The sequence below is a fragment of the Phoca vitulina genome, unplaced genomic scaffold (genome assembly GCF_004348235.1).
Source record: "Phoca vitulina isolate PV1807 unplaced genomic scaffold, GSC_HSeal_1.0 scaffold7, whole genome shotgun sequence".
NCBI lineage: Eukaryota > Metazoa > Chordata > Mammalia > Carnivora > Phocidae > Phoca > Phoca vitulina.
In genome coordinates, this window is record NW_022589710.1 from 44,138,854 (window position 1) to 44,162,873 (window position 24,020).

Genomic DNA, 24,020 nt, shown 5'->3' on the forward strand with positions numbered 1-24,020 from the left:
ATCGCTGTTAAATATTGTGGCGTAAAGACTCCCCAACTTTCTTGAGTAGTATGTATTCTTAGAAAGAAACAACAGGCCCCAGTGGAGTCACTTTTGCTAAACCCCACCAAGCCTCAACACCTAACCTAATTGCACTTCTAGCCATTCCCAGCAGTGGAATTTTATACCAATTAGTTTGGAATTTCCAGATCTGCACTAGTGAGGTAAACTGCATGATAAGACCCCTTGCCTTCCCCTAAGGGAAGGTAACCTTACCTGAAATAATCCACTCTTTTAACTTCTTTGTCCCACCCTCTTTCTGCCAGCAAGAAACCTGCCATTTTGTACAACTTGGAGTTCCTTGCTACTTGCTAGATGGGATGCTGCCTGATTCATGAATTGTTGAATAAAGCCAATTAGATCTTCAAATGTATTCAAATTTTGTTTTTTAACAGTATGGATGTATGTATGGATAGACAGGTATACACATACACATTACACATACGTAAATGTCCCCCGAATGGGATCCTACTACAATACTTATTTTGTCTTTTATTTCCCCACCCAGTGATACATTAAGAACATTACTCCATGTCATTCAATTGTTTTTGTGAAGATGGTTATTAAAATCTGCTCTTAGAGGGGCGCCTGGGTGGCTCAGTTGGTTAAGCAACTGCCTTCGGCTCAGGTCATGATCCTGGAGTCCCGGGATCGAGTCCCGCATCCGGCTCCCCGCTCAGCGGGGAGTCTGCTTCACCCTCTCTCCTCTCATGTGCTCGCTCTCTCTCTCATTCTCTCTCTTTCAAATAAATAAATAAATAAATCTTAAAAAAAAAAAAGATTTATTAAAATCTGCTCTTAGAGTGAGAACTAAGTAGCACCACAGGAAAAGTGATGAAATTTAAAATAAGTCAGGCTCCAAAAGATGCCTCTCAGTCACAAGGGAATCTCAAAGACAGACAGCAACAACATTCTTTGAGGAAATCACAAAATGTTGAGAAAAGAAAAAGATGAGGTCACAGGAAGAACTGGGAGGAGGAGATGTTTGTACAGGATGTAGAAAAGATACATTCACAGCCCTCTTCTAGCTGAGTTTATACCCCAGCTTTGTGAGCCGAGGAGCACAGCTCATCCCCCTAGTTCACTGCAGGATGTGTATTGAAAACCACTCCCTCTAAAAAGGCAATTAAAGCTCCCAGTGACAAACCAGACCTGCCCTCTTCAACATTTCCCCAAGGGATCTGATATTACGGCCTTGCCAGCACACACAGCCTGTGTGTCAGTTAGGAAGAGGGCTCCCCCTCCTGCTGTCCTTTCTAGACACTGCAGCCCTAAACTAGGGCACAGGAATTGGGAGACTATCATTTGGTATCAGCTCATACTGCTCCCCCCAGCCCACCCTAGCTCATACTTCGATTCCTGGTCTGTTCCTCACACAATGGACTTGTCTGATATGATTTACTTAAACTTCTACAGAACATATGCAAAAATAATCTTAATCTCCACATCCCCACACCCCAAACCAGGCTAGGGACACACAAGCCATCTTACAGGGCTTTGCTCCATAATAATAAATTATTATTACTATAGCTATCATTTTTTAAGTGTTTAGCTCTGTACCAGACCCTGTGCTAAGTGCCTTAGATGCATTATTTTATCCTTACAACAACTCAATGAAGAAGTAGGTTCAGGGGAGCCTGGGTGGCTCAGTTGTTAAACGTCTACCTTCAGCTCGGGTCATGATCCTGGGGTCCTGGAATCGAGCCCCGCATCGGGCTCCCTGCTCAGCGGAGAGCCCGCTTCTCCCTCTCCCACTCCCCCTGCTTGTGTTCCCTCTCTCGCTGTCTCTCTCTGTCAAATAAATAAAATCTTTAAAAAAAAAAAAGAAGTAGGTTCAATTATTATTCCCATTTTACAGATGAGATTACTGAGACCGGAGAGAGTAACTTGACTCAGCTAATGCCACAAATAATGAGTGAGAAGGAATCGTTTCTAGTTGGTCGGCTTCCTACAAACATTTCCTGTGCACCTCCTGTATGAAAGGCAGTATACTAAACTCAAGAGAAAAAGGCATACAGCAGTCCTTTCTTTGAAATCTCACCATCCTTGAAAGAATTTACAGTTTAGGAAGGAAAATGACAAGTACATAATTTACCAATACAAGGCATAAGGTGCTAAGGTCACGTGAAAGGGTCAAAGTTCTCTTGTGATTAGAGATGCGAGGGCCTTTGAGGAGATGGAACGTGAAATGGGCTTTAATAAGGGTTTTCACAAAAGACGTTTGGAGGACAGCATTTAGGGGAAACGGCATGAGTAAAGAAAGGTATGGCGAACACAGGCAAGGAAGAGCAAATAGTTAAACTTCTAGAAGTAGAGCTTAGGGGAACTGTGACTGATAAAGCTGTAACATTACGTGACTTCAGAACCTAGCTACAGAGCTCGGATTGGTCGATGGAGTACCAGATGGGTTTTGAGTGAGGTAATGGTAAATCTGGGGCCACAACTTGAGAAAATTTGTTGTCACTCCCTGTGTTATAAACTGGCATAGGGAGAGATCAAAGTTAGAGACCAGTTGGGAAACTTATAATAGACCAAGGTTTCTTGGTCTCAGCACTAATGACATTCTGGGTCAGATAAATATCTGGTGGGGGGGAGTGTCTTTTGCACTGCACGTGTTTAACAGCATGTCTGGCCTCTACCCACTGCATATTTTAACATTCCGCCCCTCCCCAGTGTTTCCTGGGAGGCAAAATCGCCCCAGTTGAGGACAACTGTATTAGACCATATTACAGTCAGAAATTTAAGAAGGTGAATGTGACCCGTGGACAGGGGTAAAACATAAAAGCTTTGGCAAGTGTTTGGATAGAAGTGTGACTGAAGAGGATGGAAGGATCAAACAGATGTAGTCTAACATACTCCTAATTGCTTGCAACGCTGTAAACTCTTCAGAAGGGCAATTTGGTAAACCCTTTTGAAGGGAATTTGGTAAAACCTATTAACAATCACAAAAGCTATCTTGCCCTTTGACCCAGCAATTCCATTCCTGGAAATATATCTCAAATGATTCAAATGAAGACACAATCTTCATGTACAAAGCAACAATATTTACAGAGAATAGTGACCTTGCTGTTCTCAACAATTGCACCCTCATGCCTACCACATTTAATAGTGCCTGTTAAATGAGAGGCTCAGATTTAAGAGGTCAATTTAAGATTCAGAGAAAGTGTGATCGAAGATTCTGAGGGGAGAAGTCGTGGCTAAGGAAACAAAACCCCAGATGGGGTGGAAAGGGCAGATATCAAGAACGCAAGTAGAAACGCTTATAACTTCTTATTCCCATATCATAGAGGGCAATGACTCAGATTTTGTATATCCTTGAATTCTTTTTTTTTTTTAAGGTAGGCTCCACCCCCAACGCGGGGCTTGAACTCACAACTCAGATCAAGGATCACACGCTCTGCTCTACATTCTGAGCCAGCCAGGGGCTCCCCCCACCCCCAAAAGACAGATTTTTGTATTGGTCAAAGGAAGGAAGGAAATTAGGGAGTCAATCAGTGACGTCATCTGCTGAGAAAGAAGACCCGGTGGACCCGAGGTTTGAACTTTGCCCGAGGAATCTCGATCTTTGCCCAAGAACATTCCTTGAAAATAGGAATTGTGCGCTTTCCCGTGCAAAGTTGGGGGAGAACACGCTGTTCAGAAATGAGGACGTCCTAGGGAACACCCCAATATACAGAGATTAAAGATGAAGAGTTAATTAAGTAGACAACTTTCTTTCTCCCGGAGTCCCCAGCAACTTGGTTTTTAAATTGCCCTGCAAATGTGGAACCCTTGCTAATTCGGCAGGGACACCGCTATTCTGCGAGAAGCTGGGTACTGCCAACCGGGTGAGCGTGAGGCGCCGGGTGGAAGAATGGCAGGCGTGGCCAACCGGGAGGCGGCTGGAGGCCGCGCCCCCTTCCCAGAGTGCCTCGCTGCGGCTCGCCGCGAGATCCCTTTTCTACCCAGCCCCGCCGGCCTCTGAAGGGGCTCCCGCCATGGACGGGCTGCGGACTAGCACGGGGCTGTTGAGGCGCGGGAGGTTGAGACGCCGGCGCCAGCCGCAGCCACACAGCGGGTCGGTCCTGGCCCTGCCCCTAAGGCCCAGGAAGATCCGAAGGCAGCTTAGGAGAAGCGTGGCGTCCCGCATGGCCGCACTGAGGGCCCAGACGCTGCCTAGCGAGGACTCGGAGGACTCGAGGGTGGAGTCGACGGTCGACGATCCGGGGGACCCGCTGCCTGGTGGGGCGGCGGCCATCCCCGATGCGGCCCGGCGGGAGCCGTATGGCCACCTGGGGCCTGCAGAGCTGCTGGAGGCCTCCCCCGCGGCCCGCTCCCTCCAGACACCCCGCTCCCTGGTGGAGGCGCAGACCCCGCCGGCCCGCCTGGTGGAGGCGCAGACTCCGCCGGCCCGCCTGGTGCCGGCTTCCGCGCCGCCCGCGCGCCTGGTGGAGGTGCCCGCCGCGCCGGCCCGCGTGGTAGAAACCTCGGCCCTGCTGTGCAATGCCCAGCACTTGGCTGCCGCCCCGCCGTCCGTAGCCCCCGCCACGCTGTCGGGGCCGCAGGTGGACAGCACGGGCGGGGAGCTGGCCTGGGACTCCCCGCTGCAGCGCGTCCTGGCCGAGCTGAACCGCATCCCCAGCAGCCGGCGGCGGGCAGCGCGCCTCTTCGAGTGGCTCATCTCGCCCATGCCGCCCGACCATTTCTACCGGCGCCTGTGGGAGCGGGAGGCGGTGCTGGTGCGGCGGCAGGACCACGCCTACTACCAGGGGCTTTTCTCCACCGCAGACCTGGACTCCATGCTGCGCCACGAGGAGGTGCAGTTCGGGCAGCACCTGGACGCCGCTCGCTACGTCAACGGGCGGCGCGAGACCTTGAACCCGCCCGGCCGCGCGCTGCCCGCCGCCGCCTGGTCCCTGTACCAGGCCGGCTGCTCCTTGCGCCTCCTCTGTCCGCAGGCTTTCTCGACCACCGTGTGGCAGTTTTTGGCTGTGCTCCAGGAGCAGTTTGGAAGCATGGCAGGCTCCAACATTTACCTCACGCCCCCCAACTCGCAGGGCTTTGCCCCCCACTACGACGACATCGAGGCTTTTGTGCTGCAGCTGGAAGGTAGGAAACTCTGGCGCGTGTACCGACCCCGGGTCCCGACGGAGGAGCTGGCCCTGACATCCAGTCCCAACTTCAGCCAGGACGACCTCGGTGAGCCGGTGCTGCAGACCGTGCTGGAACCTGGAGATTTGCTCTATTTTCCTCGGGGCTTCATTCACCAAGCCGAATGCCAGGATGGAGTGCACTCTCTGCACCTCACCTTGTCCACGTACCAGCGCAATACCTGGGGCGACTTCCTGGAGGCCGTACTGCCTCTGGCAGTGCAGGCTGCAATGGAAGAAAATGTGGAATTCCGAAGGGGTCTCCCCCGAGACTTCATGGATTACATGGGGGCCCAGCACTCGGATTCTAAGGATCCACGAAGAACGGCTTTTATGGAGAAGGTGCGAGTCCTGGTTGCGCGCTTGGGACACTTTGCTCCTGTCGATGCTGTGGCTGACCAGCGAGCCAAAGACTTCATCCACGACTCTCTGCCCCCTGTGCTGACTGATAGGGAGAGGGCACTAAGTGTTTATGGGCTCCCAATTCGCTGGGAGGCTGGCGAACCTGTGAACGTGGGGGCCCAGTTGACAACGGAAACAGAAGTGCACATGCTTCAGGATGGGATAGCTCGGCTGGTGGGTGAGGGAGGCCATTTGTTTCTCTATTATACAGTGGAGAACTCCCGTGTTTATCATCTGGAAGAGCCCAAGTGCTTGGAGATATACCCTCAGCAAGCTGATGCCATGGAACTCTTGCTGCGCTCCTACCCAGAGTTTGTGAGAGTAGGGGACCTGCCCTGTGACACTGTGGAGGACCAGCTTTCCTTGGCAACCATGTTATATGACAAGGGGCTGCTGCTCACCAAGATGCCTCTAACCTGAACTAGTTTCTTGTTGATTGCTGGAAGCAAGACAGTGGTGATTCTCTTAACTACCATTACCACCTTTTTGGCAGGGGGCTAGGGGATGGGTGGGGGGGACTCATGTTCTTACCTTGAGAACCATTTACCTTTATGACTGCTTACATTTACCTTTATGACTGCTTTAATGTCACAAATTTCAGACGGCTTTCTAGGAATCACCACTTCATCTAGGCACAAAAGTAAAAGCAGAAGTTGGAGGTGGAAAAAGGAGCTCTTTCTGCAGAAGTAACTTTGATCCCTGATTATTTCAGAGCACCAGCCTCATCATCACCCCCAGGCTTCAGTGTACTGTGTAGCACTTGCTGTGTCGTTCTGCTTGAGACATCAGATGTTTTTATTTGGGATTTGCATCCTTCATTTGAGTTCTCTTTCCTCAGTTTGGGGGGAGGGTTGGGGTCAGTATCCTGTTTGTTACTGTGAGTTTGTATGTTAGAAAAGTTATTAAAGTGCCAAAGAATGTTTCTCTTTTTTAAGGCTAGATTATTATGTGACCTGTTTGAAGGAATTGGGTGGGGGGGGTAGGGAAAATCTATAATGGCTGAGGTGAAAGGTAACTTGGGGTGGCTGTAGGATTGGGGCCAATTATATAACTTTGGGGGTAATTTATTTTAATCATGCTACTTGAACCCCAAACATCACAATCCTATTGGAAAAGTTAAGAGTGTATTATGTTTTTGCTCAGTGCTTGCTTGCATCAGTAGCTGGCATTGCTCCCAAAGGGCAGCATGTCACCTACTTGTGCCTCAGTCAACCAACTTGTAGCAAGCTGGCCATGAAGGAAAGGAAGGCTGGTGTTCAAGTTACTTTCCACTCTCATTTTTTTCTGGCAGTTGGAGGAATCTTCCCCAAACCTGGCAAGTGACTGTTCTCATGGTTGGTGGAAGAGAGCCTGGTGTACCAGAGAGAGCACGGGACTTGGAGCCAGAAGACCTGGGTTTGGGGTGGTGGCTGGTAGGCAGCTGACTGAATGATCTGAGGCTGCTGCTACGCCTGGGCACACAGATTTTGTAAGTATATTTTGGTATAGCTTGATGTCTGCACTTCATTTAGGTTGTCTGGAACTTTAAGATCCTATTACCATAACTGACAGGTGCAGTTATATAAGGTTGAGAATTTTATGAAGTTTTTTTTAAGTTGGGAAAGCATGGATATACATAAAGTGATAGCTTTCTCTCCAACCCCACTTTCCAGAGGTAACTACTATTAAAAGTTAAACTTACAAGGTATTGTTTGGATGCATAATCAAACATAACAGTAGTTTTTATTTTGTTTTCCTAACCTCTCATTTTTTGACCTAACTTTCAAATACGTTAAATTAGAACTACCTCATTCTTTTTTTTTTTTTTTTAAGGGACAAAATAGCAAATTAAAAGCCAGGGAGCGGGCAGGAAAAAAATAAAAGGACTGAGAAGATGGTGGCCAAAAACGAAAGGTAGCAGCCTTTCCTGACTCATCCTACAGGGCTAGAAACTAAACTCCCCAAATGTCCAGATCCCAGAAGAGGCTTGTTAAAGGAGTCGAGGCATACGACTCACCCCTTGGAAACCTACCCTGAAAAGTTTCTTGTAGAAAAGTATGGAGTTTCAGTGGTTTTTGCCCCTCCTTGGGTTGCAAGTAAACACGTTTTGTTTCTTCCTTCACTTTTCCTATGACCCTCTCCATCTTGAATATTTTCTCTGTCAGCAAGTCCTTTTGGCTTAGTATTTGAATCTAGATCAGAAGAAATGATGTTGAAAAAACTGTATTAGGCTGCAAATCATCAAAAACCATTAATAAAGTAACTACTGCATTGTGCTTATTGGTATTAGGTCGTACAATCCCTCAGCATTCTTCTGATGTTGGTTGGACATTTTTTACACCCATTAATGAAAAATCTACTTTAGCTTTTTGGGCATGATGAAAGGAACCTGCTAAGAAATGCTTGCTTTGTGTGAAGCTGGTTTTGTGAATTATATGAAGAAAGAATCTTACATTTTTAAAGTCTTTGTCCCTCTATTTCTTCGTCTCATCTAACAGCTTTGAAAAATTAGAACCGCCTGTTCAGCTAGAGCATTCCTTTGGTAAAACCCCAGTTTAGGGATTAAGGAAAATTAAAAAGAAAAAAATCAAGGGGGCTAGCTCCAGTCACTCATTCCTTCTCCAGGTCTACTTATAAAAAAGAACAACTTGGGTTTAGTTGATGGTGGGGAGAAAACAGGAAGGGAAGGAAAAACAAGTATTTCAGAAATAATAACCCATTTTGAGGGTTACTTGATAGGGCTGACAGGATTATTGTTTTTACTTTGTCTTTACTAGGATTTTATAATGTGATTTTTGCATAAATGTTTTGTATCTTCAGAAAATATGGTACCTGTGTGGTTGTAGAAAGTATTTCTGTGATGGAGAAAAGGGTCTAAGGAATTCTTGAGAGTCCTGAATTTTCTCTTAAAAACATGGCTTGCACTTAACTTACCCTGTTCTTGATCTTCTGAAGCATTTCTTGGTTTCCTTCATTTTCTAAGTTGAGTATCTTCATTGCCTGATGAATTTCCCTGAAAGATAAAAGGAATTTCTTAGATCATTCTTACCTTTTTTTTTTTTTCATTTAGGAAGTTGGGGGTGGGAAGGGCAGACGGAGAGAGAGAATTCTCAGCAGGCTCCACACTCTGAGCTGAAATCAAGAGTCCGATGCTTAACCAGCTGAGCCACCCAGGTGTCCCAGATTGTTCTTAACTCTTTTTTCTTTCCTTTTTTTAAAGATTTTATTTATTTTATTTTTCAGAGAGAGAGCTGGAGAGCGGGGGGGGGGGGGGGGGGGAAGGGGAGAGGGAAAAGCAGACTCCTTCCTCACTGAGCAGAGAGCCCAATGTGGGGCTCGATCCCAGTACCCTGGGATCATGACCTGAGCCAAAGGCAGACACTTAACCGACTGAGCCACCCCGGTGCCCCAGGTTGTTCTTATTCTTAAAAAAAAAAGCATAAGGGTAGAAAATAGAGGAGTAGGATCAATCAAGAATCCTAAATTCCAATCGCAATCCTAACTGCGGTTTTGCTAAGCTTTATCTGCAAAAATGGTATGATGCTTAGCTTATAATGATGTTGTATAGTTTTTAAGATGATATATTTGAAGATACTAATGGTACCATTTATTTTTTATTTTATTATTTTTTTTTAAAGATTTTATCTATTTATTTGAGAGAGAGAAAGAGAGCACAGGTGGGGGGTGAGGAGGGACAGAGGGAGAGGGAGAAGCAGACTCCCCACTGAGCAGGGAGCCCAATGTGAGGCTCGATCCCAGGACCCTGAGATCATGACCTGAGCTGAAGGCAGACGCTTAACCGACTGAGCCACCCAGGTGCCCCCTAATGGTACCATTTATTGAACACTTTTATGGTGTATACTAAATATGTCATCTCTTTACTCATCACCACAGACCCATAAGGCAGACAATTACCTGCATTTGATATCTGAAAAAATGAGCTCAGAAAGTTTAAGTAACTACCCATGTTCACATAGCTAGTGTATGCCTGAGCTGGGATTCAAACTCTGGTCTTTTTGGGGCGCCTGGGTGGCTCAGTCATTAAGCGTCTGCCTTCGGCTCAGGTCATGATCTCAGGGTCCTGGGATCGAGCCCCGCGTCGGGCTCCCTGCTCAGCGGGAGGCCTGCTTCTCCCTCTCCCACTCCCCCTGCTTGTGTTCCCTCTCTCGCTGTGTCTCTCTGTCAAATAAATAAATAAAATCTTTAAAAAAAAAAAACAAAAAAACTCTGGTCTTTTTGACTCTAAAGCCTGTCATCACAGTAGGCACTTGATAAATGTTAGCTGAATAAATGAATCATTTAAAACCACCTGGGATGGAGAACAGGTATGTGAACTACATAACCTGACTTTTCATTCAATTAGGCCAGTTTTTCTGTTACCCACCTTGGTAGGCAGGTGAATGGTACAGGTGAGCCTGTACTTACAGCCATTAGGCATCCTGGAAAGGCAGGGATATATTCTGTTAAAAAGGATGGGAGAATTGGTGGTACAAGAGGTCGTGGCAGGATTCAGGTTTAGAGCTTACTTTAGAACAGCCTCATGGTTCTCTAGGAGCAGCACATCTAGGAAGGTGTCCCTGACCCGGTCCCCTTGAAGATTGAGGGCTAGGATGCTACGGCAAGCTTCTAGTCGTACACCTGGTGACTCTTCATAATGGATGGCCCAGAGCAGGAGGTCTGTCAGCTGGGGACTCACTTGGCCAATCTGACCCAAAGCTGCAGAGATTAGAGGGCAGCATGTTCCAGTGTCACTTAAGATGGAGTTGGCTGTATCCTAACATCCAGAAATGGCCTTATTAACAAATAACAGTAATAATATGTAGACAGCTGCCTGCTAAATTAAGTATTGCAAACATTAAACTATTTTGTAGGTATCTTCTCTTTTGGATGACAATTAATTATCATTAGAATTTTAGGGATGGGTTAGAGTAGGACATCTCCAAAGGATTCCTGTGGGGATGAGGAGGAAGGATCCATCCCATCCTTGCCCATTAGGATGTGAGAATACACTACTTTACTTATTTATGTAGGGAATGAGATGTGGGACAGATAACCCAGAAGACCAGCCTAGTCAAGGCAAGATAATGGGGAAAGGAGACACAATTACTTAACAGGTTTACCTAAAGCAAAGATGGTCAACGAGAGCAGGAATGCCAAAAATCCTTAAAAAGAAACTAGGAAAGTTTGAGGTCAGGGTTTTAAATCGGCAGCAGTCTTGAATCTGGTCTTTTACAGGGTCCTATAGTTGAGGCCTCCAGAGCAAGTGTATCCAATAGCGGATACCTACTTAGAACTTAGTACTAAATCTGTTGGCAGGGACTGTCTTTTTAGCCCTTTGCCATAACAGATTTGACATAAACCTAGATTCAGAATCCTTAACGAAAAATTAAAAAGAAGAAAATAACCTTCAATTTCTCAGGCAAGAACTTCTGAGAAGGTGTAACCATCTCTTCCCCTACATTCTACCCTCTTCCTAGGGAGAGTCTGGGGATTTATACCAGCATGTGAGAAGGTATTTGAGGTTGAGAAGCTGGGGCCACTCCCATACTACCTTGAATGGCAAATGCCTTGATTTTCCAGTAAGGATCCCTCTGTATCAGATTCAAAAGGCATTCAAGGACCTGGGATGAATAAAAGGGCAGTGTTGAGTGGAGAGAATCAGAGCAAGAATGAACCAGAGACAGGGACCCCTCTTATCTCTAAAACGTGCTATCACTGAAAAATGGGCTTCTATCAATTCTAGTGACAAATGAGCTGGAAGCTGAATTACTAGCCTGCACACATAGTGTATTAGCTGAATTATCTCCTGTCTAGATTGATTTTCCTCAACCCACAGTTCTGTGGTCATACAGGCTTCTTTAGAACACCTCCAATCAGGTTTTCCCCTAATAACTAGGGATTATAACTCCATTCACTGGAGTTGATCCTAAAGCCCATAATTGAGAACAGTTAAGTCTTGTGCTCCCTGGGAGCTAAATGTGGTTCTAACTGACTCATTGATGTGGCCAATCTACCCCCTCACCTTCCTGGTTCTGATCTTTCATTCTGTGTGTCCACAGAATGGTGAGTGTAGTATGCACAACAAGGGAAGCTCAGGGTAATGCCCCCTTCAGGTTAATCAGGTAAGATGGGAAAGTGTTTCTAAAGTTTTTTTTTTTTTTTTTTTTAATTTATTTATTAGAGAGCGAGCGAGAGAGAAACAGCATGAGAGGGGAGAGGGTCAGAGGGAGAAGCAGGCTCCCTGCTGAGCAGGGAGCCCGATGTGGGACTCGATCCCGGGACTCCGGGATCATGACCCGAGCCGAAGGCAGTCGCTTAACCAACTGAGCCACCCAGGCGCCCCAAGATGGGAAAGTGTTTCTTTGACTCACCATCTGATCGCGGATCTGCAGGGCGCCTGCTGCCAAACAGGCTGCCCGCCGAACTGCCATGAAATCATCAGAGAAGCAGCTCAGGAAGCTTGGGAGAAGCCTGACAGTCATGACCTTGAGCCCACCAATCAGGGAGAGAGCTTCCACACGCTCCTGGAAATTTCCTTGACTCAGCTTGACTCTGGAAGGCACAAGTGCTTTTATTTTCCCACCTTAAACTTTGGCATTCCCACCACTAATGCCCTCAAAATAAAATCCAATGTCTGTAGGCTCTCCATTATCCATTCCCACCCTTTCCTCGTCAGCCTTATGCCCATGAGGTTAAGTTTCACTGGGGACAGACCTCAACTGTCTTACTTATTTCAACCCCTATTACTAGCATACGCTGGGCACTAAACGATGTTGAATGGCTCCGTAAAGGAAACGTTCACGCACCTCTTGCTACAGTCAAGTTCTCTTCGCTGTCCTCACATGTGCCACCCTCATTTGTATTTATATTCGGCTCCCAGCCTGGAATGTCTTTCCTTCTCTCTGCCTATGTAGTCTAATCCATCCTCCATGAAAGTTGACCTTACAAAGCATTTGTGTATCTTGCCTATATAATCAGAATCATGTCGTACTTTCGAACTCTGAAACATCCAAGACAGGGCCTAACACCTAATGGGCACTCTGATTCTTTCCTTAGCCACATTGTTAGTGTCTATGGGGGCTGGTAATGTTTTATTTTTAAAATAATCCTGCAGTGGGACCCCGTACAATGCTGAGCATACGAAGCAGCTCAACAGATGCTGGCTGGCTGGATCCCAGGCTTCCTGAACACTTAAGAAGAGAAAAGTCTCACTGAGTTCATGTTAACTAGGTTTTACCTGATGGTATTGTACACCTCTTTCCCAAAGCTCATTCGCCCCAGAGCTTGGGCAGCTGCATGTCTTACTTCCTTATTCCAGTCACTCAGCATCATCTGGATCAACTTATGTTTCATATCCTATAAATAGGAGTAATAATTAGCTGCCATTTATTGAATGTCAGTTTTGTGCTTGGTACTGTGCGGTGTTTTTACCCATCACTTAATCCTCCCAAACAATCCAATGAAGCAGATTACCATTTACAGATGACAAAATGGAGGCTTAGGTTTACTTGCCCAAGATTAACCTGTTGGATGCTAGAGTCAGGACTCAAGACCCAGTCTGTTTTATAAGCTTATGCTTTAAACTGCTATACTATGGGGGCGCCTGGGTGGCTCAGTTGGTTAATCGGCTGCCTTCGGCTCAGGTCATGATCCCGGGGTCCTGGGATCGAGCCCCGCATTGGGCTCCCTGCTCCGCGGGGAGCCTGCTTCTCCCTCTCCCACTCCCACTGCTTGTGTTCCTGCTCTCGCTATCTCTCTGTCAAATAAATAAAAATCTTTAAAAAAAACAAAAACAAACAAAAAACTGCTATACTATGTCAGGACCAACGTTACCTGTACTTGAGGGACTTAACATTTGATGGTTATACACTATAAGGTGACACTCATTCCAGTTTGCCTGGGACCTTTCTGGGATTAGTACTAAAACTCCTCTATGTCCTGGACAAACCAGGACAGTTGGCCACCCTATATATTAGTACTTATTCAGAAGGGAAGAGACCAAGATTACTACAGTTGTAGTTCATCACTGTGTTAATGTGCTCAAGCTATTCTCCCTGCCTGAAACATCTCTTTTCCACTTCTACGTGGTGGAATGTTTCCCTACTCTTTTAGGATTTCTCTCAGAAAGCATCTCTGTGAACTCTCCTCTGCCCTCTGTAAGCATAGGAAATTCCCATAATGCTTTACAGCTGCCTCTGTTACAGCTATTTATAACATTTACCAAGAAAAGACAGTATTTTTGCATCCCTAATGCTGGCATAGTGCTGAGCATGTAGGATGTGGTCAGACACTGCTTACTGAATGAGTGAAGGACTGATGGACATGGTGCCTTTCATTCCAGCAACCTGACGTGAAGTTCTCATCTTTGCCGGGTCAGTCCCCTGTCTGCTCTGCATGTCTTTTTATTTTCAGTTGGCAATCCTGAGTGACAAGTGCTAAGGAGGTGAATGTGCAAATGAATAAGACGTTGTTAAAATGCAGATTCTGACTGAGTGAGCCTGAGGTGAGATTCTGCCCTTCTCACAAGCTCCCAGGTGAAGACTGCTGCTGGTGAGGACTTTAGAGGAGGGGTCCCTGGCAGCTGGGGCAGAATTAACTCAATTAACTCAAGACTAAAACATCTTCAGATGATTATACTGAACGACCAGATTTTGTGCTTTCCGCTCAAAATGTGAGGGTCCAAGGGTGGAGGGTGTTAACTTCTCATGAGAATGACGGTGTTCTGGGCCATTTTGGAGGTACTTAGTGTTATAAGGAGAAGATATAGTGGCACATAGGAAGAAGGGGAAGCCCCCATTTGAACAGCTGAAGATGATTTAAAAATAATGGCAAGAAGCAGGTCAAGTGAAAGCTCAAATGATGGTCAGGGTTTCCTCCACCTGGAAGTCCCTCTTCTGTTCTGTCCAAGTCTTGCCCAGCTGTTCCACACTCCTTCCCAGAACTCTGATAGGTTCAGCCTACACTAATGTCTCTCTCTGAAAAGTTATAAGAGCATACTGTACATTTATCACTTGTCCTTGAATCATTTATGTACGTTAGTATTGTTATTCCAACTATAATGTCAGTCTTTTTGAAGTAGGGACTGTGTTTTATACCTTCTCTATGTGCTGAACACTCAGAGCCAACATAGACACTAAGTATGGTTGGGTTGTTGGGTAGTTTAAGTCAGTGCTTCTCAAACTATCTGGTGAAGGACCAGCTTTGGCGGGCGGGGTGGGGGGGGTGGTGAGGAATGTTATTGGCTGGTACTTATATAGTACATTCATGTTAAGGCAATGTCAAAGTACTATAAAAGTTTCTAAATTCTCCTAGGGTTTTGTTTTTTTTTTTTTTTTCTTATTTCATTGTGAGTGGGTTACAACTGGTGAACTGCCACCATGCTAAGAAGCCAGGTGCTTTGAGTCAGAAAGACATGTTGGCATATGAAGATAATTCTGGGTTAGGACTAAGGTAGCAAGGTAGAGACAAAGATCTGCTCGGTAAGAATGGGATATTAAATAGCAAAAAGTGGAAGGGCTTCCCAACCTCCTTTTGCTTAAGACTTTCTGTCCTGGAAACACAGAAGGCTTACCAAACTGACATTCCCGCCGACCTGTGAGAGAACCCGGCAGGCTATGATCCGGTCCTTCCACTGGTAGCTGTTTAGCTCCACAGCAAGCATGGTGTGTATCAGGGTCTGAGGAATGGAAGACTTAGGTGGATATTCCGGATAACTTTCAGAGATGCTGGAGCCTGGAAGAAGTGTTAGAGCCTAACATGGCATTCAGCCTAATGAACGTCACAAGTACATGAGGTGCCCATCCCTGGCCAAGGAAAAAGTGGGTTTACAAGATATGGGGCACTCTTCGATCTGAGCCAACTGACTTTGGAATCCTAAATCAGGGAACAAATACACATTTAGTAACCTGAACAGAAAATTCCCAGGGCCTTCTCTTTAACTATCTTTACTCCTAAGATGATTTGTATATGCCTCAATCTTTGTGAGTTTCACATTTCTACTGAAAGTAAACACACTTGTAGGTCTGTGCAGTTTTCAGTGGTAACTTTTGGCAGAAGCAAATTCTACATATCACAACTCTTCTTGCCTACACAGAAACCATCTGCAGCCTACTTTTCTCACCTTTGTCTCAGGTGGCTGGTGTCCCTTTTACCTGTACACATACCTCTCTACCCCAGGTCACCCATTTAGTCCAGTCTTTTAACTATACTTATAATCTTACTCAGCCACCTGCATTTTCGATTCCTTACATGAACTGACCTCAGACTCAAATGTTCCCCATAACTTGGTTTCTTTCTCTGACCCTGTAATGAACACATACTGTCTTCTCACTGAGGTGGCTCAGGAGCATACAAGACTGGTACTCAGTGTCGTCATTCTTCTTACTGAACAGCTGCTGGAGGATCCTCTTAATCACGGGGTATGTGGCAGCACCTTCCAGAGCCAAGCACTGAGCTGCAGCCCAGCTGTCCACGCTATTACCTGTTGGGTGGGGTGAAAAAAATAGCTATCTGTTCTCCCCGCAGAGAGAACAGCCTCAGGGTTGGTACCCAAGGCTGTTACCTGCCTGGTATCTTACTCCCCTGTGCCCCGCTCAGTATAGAAGTCAAAGCCTGTATTTAAATGGATCATATCAAGGTTTTAAATATAGACTGAAAATCTTAACCTGAGAAGTCAAATCCTAAAAGGCTCTTTTTTTTTTTTTTTAAAGATTTTATTTATTTATTTGACAGAGAGAGACACAGCAAGAGAGGGAACACAAGCAGGGGGAGTGGGAGAGGGAGAAGCAGGCTTCCCGCCAAGCAGGGAGCCCAGTGTGGGGCTTGATCCTAGGACCCTGGGACCATGACCTGAGCCAAAGGCAGATGCTTAACGACTGAGCCACCCAGGCGCCCCAAATCCTAAAAGGCTCTTGTTGGTTAACAGCAGTAGGCCCTTATGTCCTGGGTGAGAGATAGAGTTGTTCCTTCCCCTAGAGACTGGGAAGCCTGGAGTGGAGACTCCCTCTCTCTCTCTCTCTTTTTTTTTTTTTTTTTAAAATTTTTTTTTTTTGGAGAGAGAAGACAAAAGAGAGTGCAAGCAGTGGGGAGGGGCAGAGGGAGAAGCAGACTCCCCCTGAGCAGGGAGCCCAATGTGGAGCTTGATTCAGGACCTGATCTCAGGACCCTGGGATCATGACCTAAGCTGAAGGCAGAGGCTTAACCGACTGAGCCACCCAGGTGCCCCTGGAGTGGAGACTTTCTTAAGACAAATGGATTAAGTTGTTGAGGGTCTATATGCAGAAGGTCAAACCATTCAGCCAGCTGTCCTTGTCTGCCCATCTCCCCAGTGCCCCCAGGACAGGAAGGAACAGGCACTCTTTCAGAGAGCAGTCAGGCACGTCGGGTACCTGACAGCTGTCTTGCTTGTATTACTCCAACAGTGTGTGTGGATGATACCGGTGAGTTAATGTGCAAAGATGGAAGCACAATGTGTTCAAGTGGTGATTTAAGTTTCAGAAAGTATTCTTTAATATTGTTATGTCATCTTTTTAAATTAAAAGTAAATCTGTGCATGGGGCACCTGGCTGGCTCAGTGAGAAGAGCATGATCTCGGGGTTGTGATTCCGAGCCCCATGCTGGGTGTAGAGATTACATACATACATATATAAGTAAACTTTTTTTTTTTTTTAAAGTAAATTTGTGAGACATCTGGGTGGCTCAGCTGGTCAGGCATCCAACTCTTGATTTCTGCTCAGGTCATGATCTCAGGGTTGTGAGATCAAGCCCCACGTCGGGCTCGGCTCTGGGTGTGGAGTGTGTGTAAGATTCTCCCTCTCCCCCTGTCCACTGCCCCCTCCCCCACCTCGCTTTCACATGCTCACTCGCTCTCTCAAGTGAATTTGTGTGAACGGGGGGCATGGTGTCTAGGCAGATGCATCTGTGAAACACTTAGCCACCCAGGTACCACTAGGTGGAAGTGCACCTATTTTATAAAAGTGCCTAGGAACCACTATCTCTGGATGTTCATGAATGTAAACCCAAATCCCCCAATACAGTAGACCTCACAAATACGATATTGAAGAAGAAAGGATTAGGAAAAGCTGATGGTGAGGTATCCTGTCTCTACCCCATATTCCCAGGTCAGAAGTGACAGGGAGTTACTCACCCTTCAAAAGGACACTGTGCATGATGTCCCGGGCGAGGGGATTATGCGACTGTATGACATACTGGCATAGTGCTGCTGCCATCCGCACATTGGCACTTTTGTCACAAAGAGCAGCCTCCAGAGCGGGCTGTAGAACCTCTGGCAAGTCCTGGACAGATGGGGCTTTCCCAGTCTCCTTGTCTGTGATCAAAAGAGAACCAGGTAAGAGGGTGCTAGCCCCTTTGATTTCCACCAACAGTTTCTTTCCCATAGCCACATAGTGGTTGACCTCAGTCTCAGTTGCTGGTGCTTACTGCTAGTTAATATAATTGGAGTTTAGCTGAGCCCCTGCAATGGGCAGGCTTTTATGGCTCACTTCCGTGCTGGGTATGCCTGTTCCCAATCCTTGATCACGCGGCCTCTAAAGAGCTGGATTCAAGCCACAGAAGGTTTCCAGCTAGACTATGGCGACCTTCACCATTAGTTTTACTGATGAAAATCAATGTCTTTATCATATGTATTTTTGTATTTTTTTTTTTTAAGATTTTATATATTTGACAGAGAGAAAGAGCACAGGCAGGGGGAGCAGCAGGGGTAGAGGGAGAGGGAGAAGCTGGCTTCCCGCTCAGCAGGGAGCCTGCTGCAGGGCTCGATCCCAGGACCCCAGGATCATGACCCGAACCAAAGGCAGACACTTAACCAAGTGAGCCACCCAGGCACCCCTATATTTTTGTATTTTTAATAATAATAGCAATTATACTTAGAAGGTGCTTTGCCGTTTATAGTGTTTTTGTAGTCATCTCACTCAGTGTGGCAGCCCTCACGGAAATAGGCAAGGCAGGTATTAACTGCAGAGCTCACCTGAAATATGTCATTTCAGGAGTCTTTTTAGATCGGAGCAGTCAGACTCACAAGCCTCACAGACCACACAAAGCACCAATCTTCGAAGGATTTAGGATGGGAGCACGGTTTGCCGACAGGGCAGCACCAGGCATTCCTTCTGGCCAGAGTTCTCCAGGCACTTCGGACAGCGTCCACAGAGTCTTCTGGGGACATGTGCTATGTTCCACAGGAGTGAGTATGTCTTATAACAAGTCCATAGATCTAGTCCCAGGCCCACAAAGGGCCTGCTTATTAGAAGTCACGGCACTCGTGGAAGCCCAAGGGATGGCACCTCCTTAAGGCATTTCTATCTCACTTGCAGTTTTCCCAGTCCAGATGTGATTTATCAGAGTTCATGTTTACCATAAGTAATGTTGCCTATAAAGATCAGGGCAACAGGTAGGCATTTTAACTAAAGCCCAAATTCTCAAGTAGAAGGGGAAAGGGCCTGTTAAAAAGGGCCTTTTGTCCACAGTTATCCTCATTTTAGAGATAAGGAATTTGAAGCTCAGATAGGCTAACTGACTTCCCAAGAAGTGGCAGAGCTGGATCTGTGACTAAGATTTTAGGATTTCTAATCTGTCTGTCTTATTATCACTGCAGGCTGCTATGCCATTTGTTAATAGGCTAGATGGGGGGCGCCTGGATGGCTCAGTCATTGAGTGTCTGCCTTCAGCTCAGGTCATGATCCCAGGGTCCTGGGATTGAGCCCCGCATCAGGCTCCCTGCTCAGCGGGAAGCCTGCTTCTCCCTCTCCCACCCACCCTGCTTGTGTTCCCTCTCTCGCTGTGTCTCTCTCTGTCAAATAAATAAATAAAATCTTTAAAAAAAAAATAGGCTAGATGGGAATAGGTATATTTTACGGGAATATGTAGAAGTCAAATCAGAATTTGAAGAAAGTAATAAGTAAGATAGTTTTCTTTGGGAAGGTATGGGGAAGAAACAAGACAAAGACACGTTAAAATCTAGATACCTAGGACATGTGAAAGGGATCACATGAAGGCATAATTCTGGGGGCAGACAAAAGTGTTCTTTGTGGAAGATTTGGGGATAAGATTATAATATCTGTGGCTCCCTATTGAAGGTTTTCTCTGTGCCAGGCACTGCAAATATATCATCCCCATTTAATACCCAAGGAAACAAGAAGTTATAATAAAAAAAACGTATATGTGGGGGGGGGGCCACCTGCCTGGCTCAATTGGAAGAGCATGTAACTCTTGATTTCGGGGTCGTGAGTTCAAGCCCCATGTTGGACGTAGAGCTTATGTTTAAAAAAAAAAAAAAAAAAAAAAAGTATATGTGTGGAAGCATATAGTAGGGACAATGACCCAAGTCTGGGTGGTAGGGCAGGGAAAACTCCTCAGAGGAGGTGATAGCTGAAAATTAAAGGACAAATATAGACGTTAATCAGGTAAAGAGAAATGAAGAGTTTTCTGGCGGATGGGGCAGCAAATTCGAAAACTTATAGCAAAAATGCCCATATCTGGAACTCAGCTAGGAAATACGTGAAACTTTAAAAACATGACACTTTTGTAGAAGTAAAATTAGTCCCCGCCATTAAGGAGTTCCTTGTCTGGTAGGAATGGCAGAAAAGTGAATGGACAGTTACGACAGAGTGATACATATTAGGACAGAATATTATTAGGATGCTACCAGCAGCAGAGAGGAAGAAGCATTAGCGCAGGCTTCACATAAAAGGTATCTGAGGGCATCTGAGAAATAAGTAAGCCAGTTGGTTTTGTGTCCTTCCAATAGCACTTGATAGTTTCTATCATTTGGGTCCTGTGTCTTGTTAAACTGGCTCCTCAGATTACAATTCTGGCTGTTGTAGATGGGAAATTTTCCTTTTTAACTACTTATTGCTAGTAAAGCAAAAAGTTATTGACATTTCTTTTCCAAAAGATTTAAGACCATTGGAAAGAATGGCTAAGTCCTTAATTCATTTTATAAAGCTAGCAAAAACTAAAACTTAACAAAAATAAACTACTCATTTCACTTATAAATGTAGTAAAACATTCTAAAATATCAACAAATCAAACCCAGTGGAGTAAAAAAAGAATAATATATCATGGATCTGTTAGATTCTAAGAATTTAACAACAGAATTCATCATATCCACAAATTAAAGGAGAGAAAATAGAAAATGGGTAGTAAAATTCAACACTCATTTTTATAATAAATAGAAAAGCCTACATGTATGTTGGCATATTATTTCCAAAAGCATCGAGAAAGACGTGAAATGCCAAACTGAACATTGGTTACCCTGGGGAGTGGCATGGGGTGGGACTGGGACTGGGAATTTGGGGGGAAGGGAATGACCTCTTATATTTCTCTGTTGACTGATGAATACACAAAGAGGGAAGCAGAATCAGTAGAATCTGTTGGTCGTTTGGTTATGGGAAGAGGAAGGGTTTGTCCAGGATGACTCCCAGGGCCCTGGCTCAGAAACTAGATGGATTGTGATGGATTGTGGTGCTGCTGATTGAGGTTTGGAACTTGGGGAGGGGTCCATGGTGAGGGTGATTAGTTCAGTTTGGGTTTCAGATGTGCTGTCAAAAGAAGGGCTAAAATAGAGTTAGGAGGGCGCCTGGGTGGCTCAGTCATTAAGTGTCTGCCTTCAGCTCAGGTCATGGTCCCAGGACCCTGGGATCCCTGCTCAGCGGGAAGCCTGTTTCTCCCTCTCCCACTCCTCCTGCTTGTGTTCCCTCTCTCGCTGTGTCTCTCTCTGTCAAATAAATAAATAAAATCTTTTAAAAATAAATAAATAAAATAGAGTTAGGAAGGGGAAGTGTGTGTATATATATATATAATGTATATGTATATACACACAAACTATATATAATTTTGGGCTATTACAAATGGGATCTATCAGGGTGGAACAATGTGAAATTCCTTGAAGCTGCTGAGCAAACAAAATGTGATGAAATGTAGTGCCAAAAGCACTGGACCAGAAGTCAGGAATTTTATCTCTTGCTGATAAGCTGTGTATATTCAGGCCAGTCTCTGGGCCTTGGTTTCGTTTGTAAAATGATCTCAGATAAGCTCGAAGGTCCACACCAGTTATCATTGTCTATGGCTGTGTGAGTTGCTTATATTCTTAAGTAGTTAAGTTCTGGCTCTCACCTGAGTCCCCCTGGCTGGTGGCAATCCGGGGCCGTTCTAAAGCAGCTGTGGCACATGTAATGATGGCTTGGATCCGAATGTCATCATGCACATCCACCAAGCCCTGCAGCAGGCCCTCTGTTGTCTCATGGTGCCACTCAATGACTATGCCACAGGGAGGGAAATGAAAAGAAAACCATCTGGTGAGGGTTAGATAGAAAGGCTCTCCGCTAGTGACACCTTGGTGAGGTAACCAGATTTGTATGTTTTCACAAGAGAGGGATGGCTTTTCATAGATTGAGAAACACGAGTCCAAGGTAAGAACCTCCTCCCTCTCATGTTTACTGGTATCTCTGGACCCACCCCTGCCCCTTCACTCACTCAGAGCCCAGGCAGTCTTCCATTCCTGCAGCATCCTCTGCAGGACCACCAGTTCCCAAGCCACATCCTCCTTTGGTGATTCCTTCTGCTTCTTCCGTCTCCTGGTCTTAATGGCAACATCCTCCTCACCCACCTGGAGCAGCAGATCTCTGACTGGAGTGGGCAAAGCCGTCCAGCGCGGAGCTCCTTTCATAGGCCTGCAGGCTATGCAGTGTGAGATAGGCTTACCCCCCGCCCTAGGCCCTGGGTTCCCAGCTACCATTACATCCTGCTCCTGACCAACACCAAGGCAAAACAAAACTCTTGGGAACTAACTTTCCCATGGTTATACAGGGAACTAAGTACAACCCATAGGGAGTTAGGAAAAGTCCTGATGACAGACATGATTAAGCCATGATGGGGGAGACTGAGATATATATAAGCCTTTTTATACATTTAATATAATGTATATATATATGTTAATATATATACATTATATATATATACATTATATATATATATTATATATATATAATCTGTATACATAATATAACAATATAATAAAATTTGTTTATATGTAATAAGGTTTTGCTCAAAATTCAGTATCTGATATATTGCAATTTAGAGTGTAATTGTCCATTCCTAGTTTATTAGGTTTTCTTTTTTTTTTTGTTAAAGATTTTATTGATTTATTTAACAGAGATACAGCGAGAGAGGGAACACAAGCAGGGGGAGTGAGAGAGGGAGAAGCAGGCTTCCCGGGGAGCAGGGAGCCCAATGCGGGGCTTGATCCCAGCACTCTGGGATCATGACCTGAGCCGAAGGCAGACACCCAATGACGAGCCACCCAGGCGCCCCTTATTTTTTTTTAAGTTTATTTATTGGGGTGCCTGGGTGGCTCAGTCAGTTAAGCATCTGACTCTTATTTTGGCTCAGGTCATGATCTCAGTGTCCTGGGGTCGAGCCCCCTGTGGGGCCCCGTGCTCAGCAGGGAGTCGCTTGAGAATTCTCTCTCTCTCTCTCTCTGCCCCTACCCCTGCTTGGGCACGCATGCATGCTCTCTCTCTCTCAAATCTTTTTTTTTTTTTTTTTAAGTTTATTTGTAAGTGATCTCTACAGCCAACACGGGGTTCGAACTCATGACACCAAGATCAAGAGTCGCATGTTCTGACTGAGCCAGCCAGGTGCTGACTTTTTTTATGTTTCTTTTTAATGTTTTTAATTTGGGAAGAGGAACGCTGCTACAACCTACTAAGTTTGAAAGATTTTAGCATCTCTGAGTTTTTTCTCATTATGACAACAGCTGGAAATTTGAGGACAGAACGTATTATAAAAATACAATTATAGTTGTTACGTTTTCTAGACTTCGTGATCTCCCTGGTGTCAGATTCAGAAAGCCTCTTCCTAAGAAGAGCAGTTGTGTGGAGAACGCAAAAAATATAAAAACATTTCCAGATTACCAAGTTCATGATCTGTGGCATTGCTTATCAGCCTCATGCTCTAATCTGTCACTACCAAAGGTTTGTGTCTCTTCCAAGATTTCATTCTAACTAACATGTTTAGATTTGTTCTAAATCCGTTCTTTCCTTTGAGCAAGAAAGGCAATGCCATTTCTTTCTTCTAATGTAAAAAGAGTCTTTGAGACCCCAAGGCAGTTTAGCTCAGATGCTATACAGAGCATACCCTCCAGTGGTTCTCCCCCAGCTTGGTCATGCTGGGGGAACTCTGTCACCCTGTTGAGGGCTGGCTTCCTTTGCAGTATAGGGTATGCAGCCAGAGAGATAGAACCACCTCCAGACAGGTCAGCTCCCAGTGAGTCGATACTATGATAACTCCCCCATTTCTCTCCTCTCAGCCTGCTTGAAATCCCTCCCACGGAAGTGAGTAGTGGCCGGATTAGTCTAGTCCCTTTCCTCCTATATCCCCCTGCTCAGGGAGTTAAAAAGGATGTGAGAAAGCCTTGAATCCCTGGTATTTAACCTGTGTGGGAATAAACATGCACAA

General features: G+C 45.5%; 2 protein-coding genes across 5 annotated transcripts in view; one reads left to right on the plus strand and one right to left on the minus strand.

Moving 5' to 3' along the window:
- HEATR4 (HEAT repeat containing 4) overlaps positions 1 to 24,020 on the minus strand; it is a 40,065-nt gene that overhangs the window by 9,997 nt on the left and 6,048 nt on the right. The window contains exons 4-15 of the mRNA XM_032405513.1: positions 22,038 to 22,241; positions 21,678 to 21,821; positions 17,695 to 17,874; positions 15,869 to 16,029; positions 15,121 to 15,225; positions 12,787 to 12,905; positions 11,921 to 12,101; positions 11,101 to 11,170; positions 10,076 to 10,265; positions 8,484 to 8,562; positions 7,582 to 7,741; positions 6,140 to 6,198 (exon numbers count right to left, since the gene is read on the minus strand). Coding sequence (XP_032261404.1) covers positions 6,140 to 6,198; positions 7,582 to 7,741; positions 8,484 to 8,562; positions 10,076 to 10,265; positions 11,101 to 11,170; positions 11,921 to 12,101; positions 12,787 to 12,905; positions 15,121 to 15,225; positions 15,869 to 16,029; positions 17,695 to 17,874; positions 21,678 to 21,821; positions 22,038 to 22,241 — 1,652 coding nt within the window. The remainder of the gene's footprint in view (positions 1 to 6,139; positions 6,199 to 7,581; positions 7,742 to 8,483; positions 8,563 to 10,075; positions 10,266 to 11,100; positions 11,171 to 11,920; positions 12,102 to 12,786; positions 12,906 to 15,120; positions 15,226 to 15,868; positions 16,030 to 17,694; positions 17,875 to 21,677; positions 21,822 to 22,037; positions 22,242 to 24,020) is intronic.
- On the plus strand, positions 1,897 to 7,499 carry RIOX1 (ribosomal oxygenase 1). Of its 4 annotated transcripts, XM_032405516.1 has the most exons (3): positions 1,897 to 5,744; positions 6,862 to 7,038; positions 7,383 to 7,499. In XM_032405516.1, the coding sequence occupies exons 1-2, from the start codon at positions 4,017 to 4,019 to the stop codon at positions 7,000 to 7,002; spliced, it is 1,869 nt and encodes a 622-aa protein (XP_032261407.1). In that variant the 5' UTR covers positions 1,897 to 4,016; the 3' UTR covers positions 7,003 to 7,038; positions 7,383 to 7,499. The 4 variants fall into 4 exon arrangements, 3 of the variants coding, with proteins under 3 accessions (XP_032261407.1, XP_032261406.1, XP_032261405.1); XR_004299573.1 differs by lacking the exon at positions 7,383 to 7,499 and having other exon boundaries at positions 1,897 to 6,426; positions 6,862 to 6,944; XM_032405515.1 differs by having other exon boundaries at positions 6,862 to 7,499.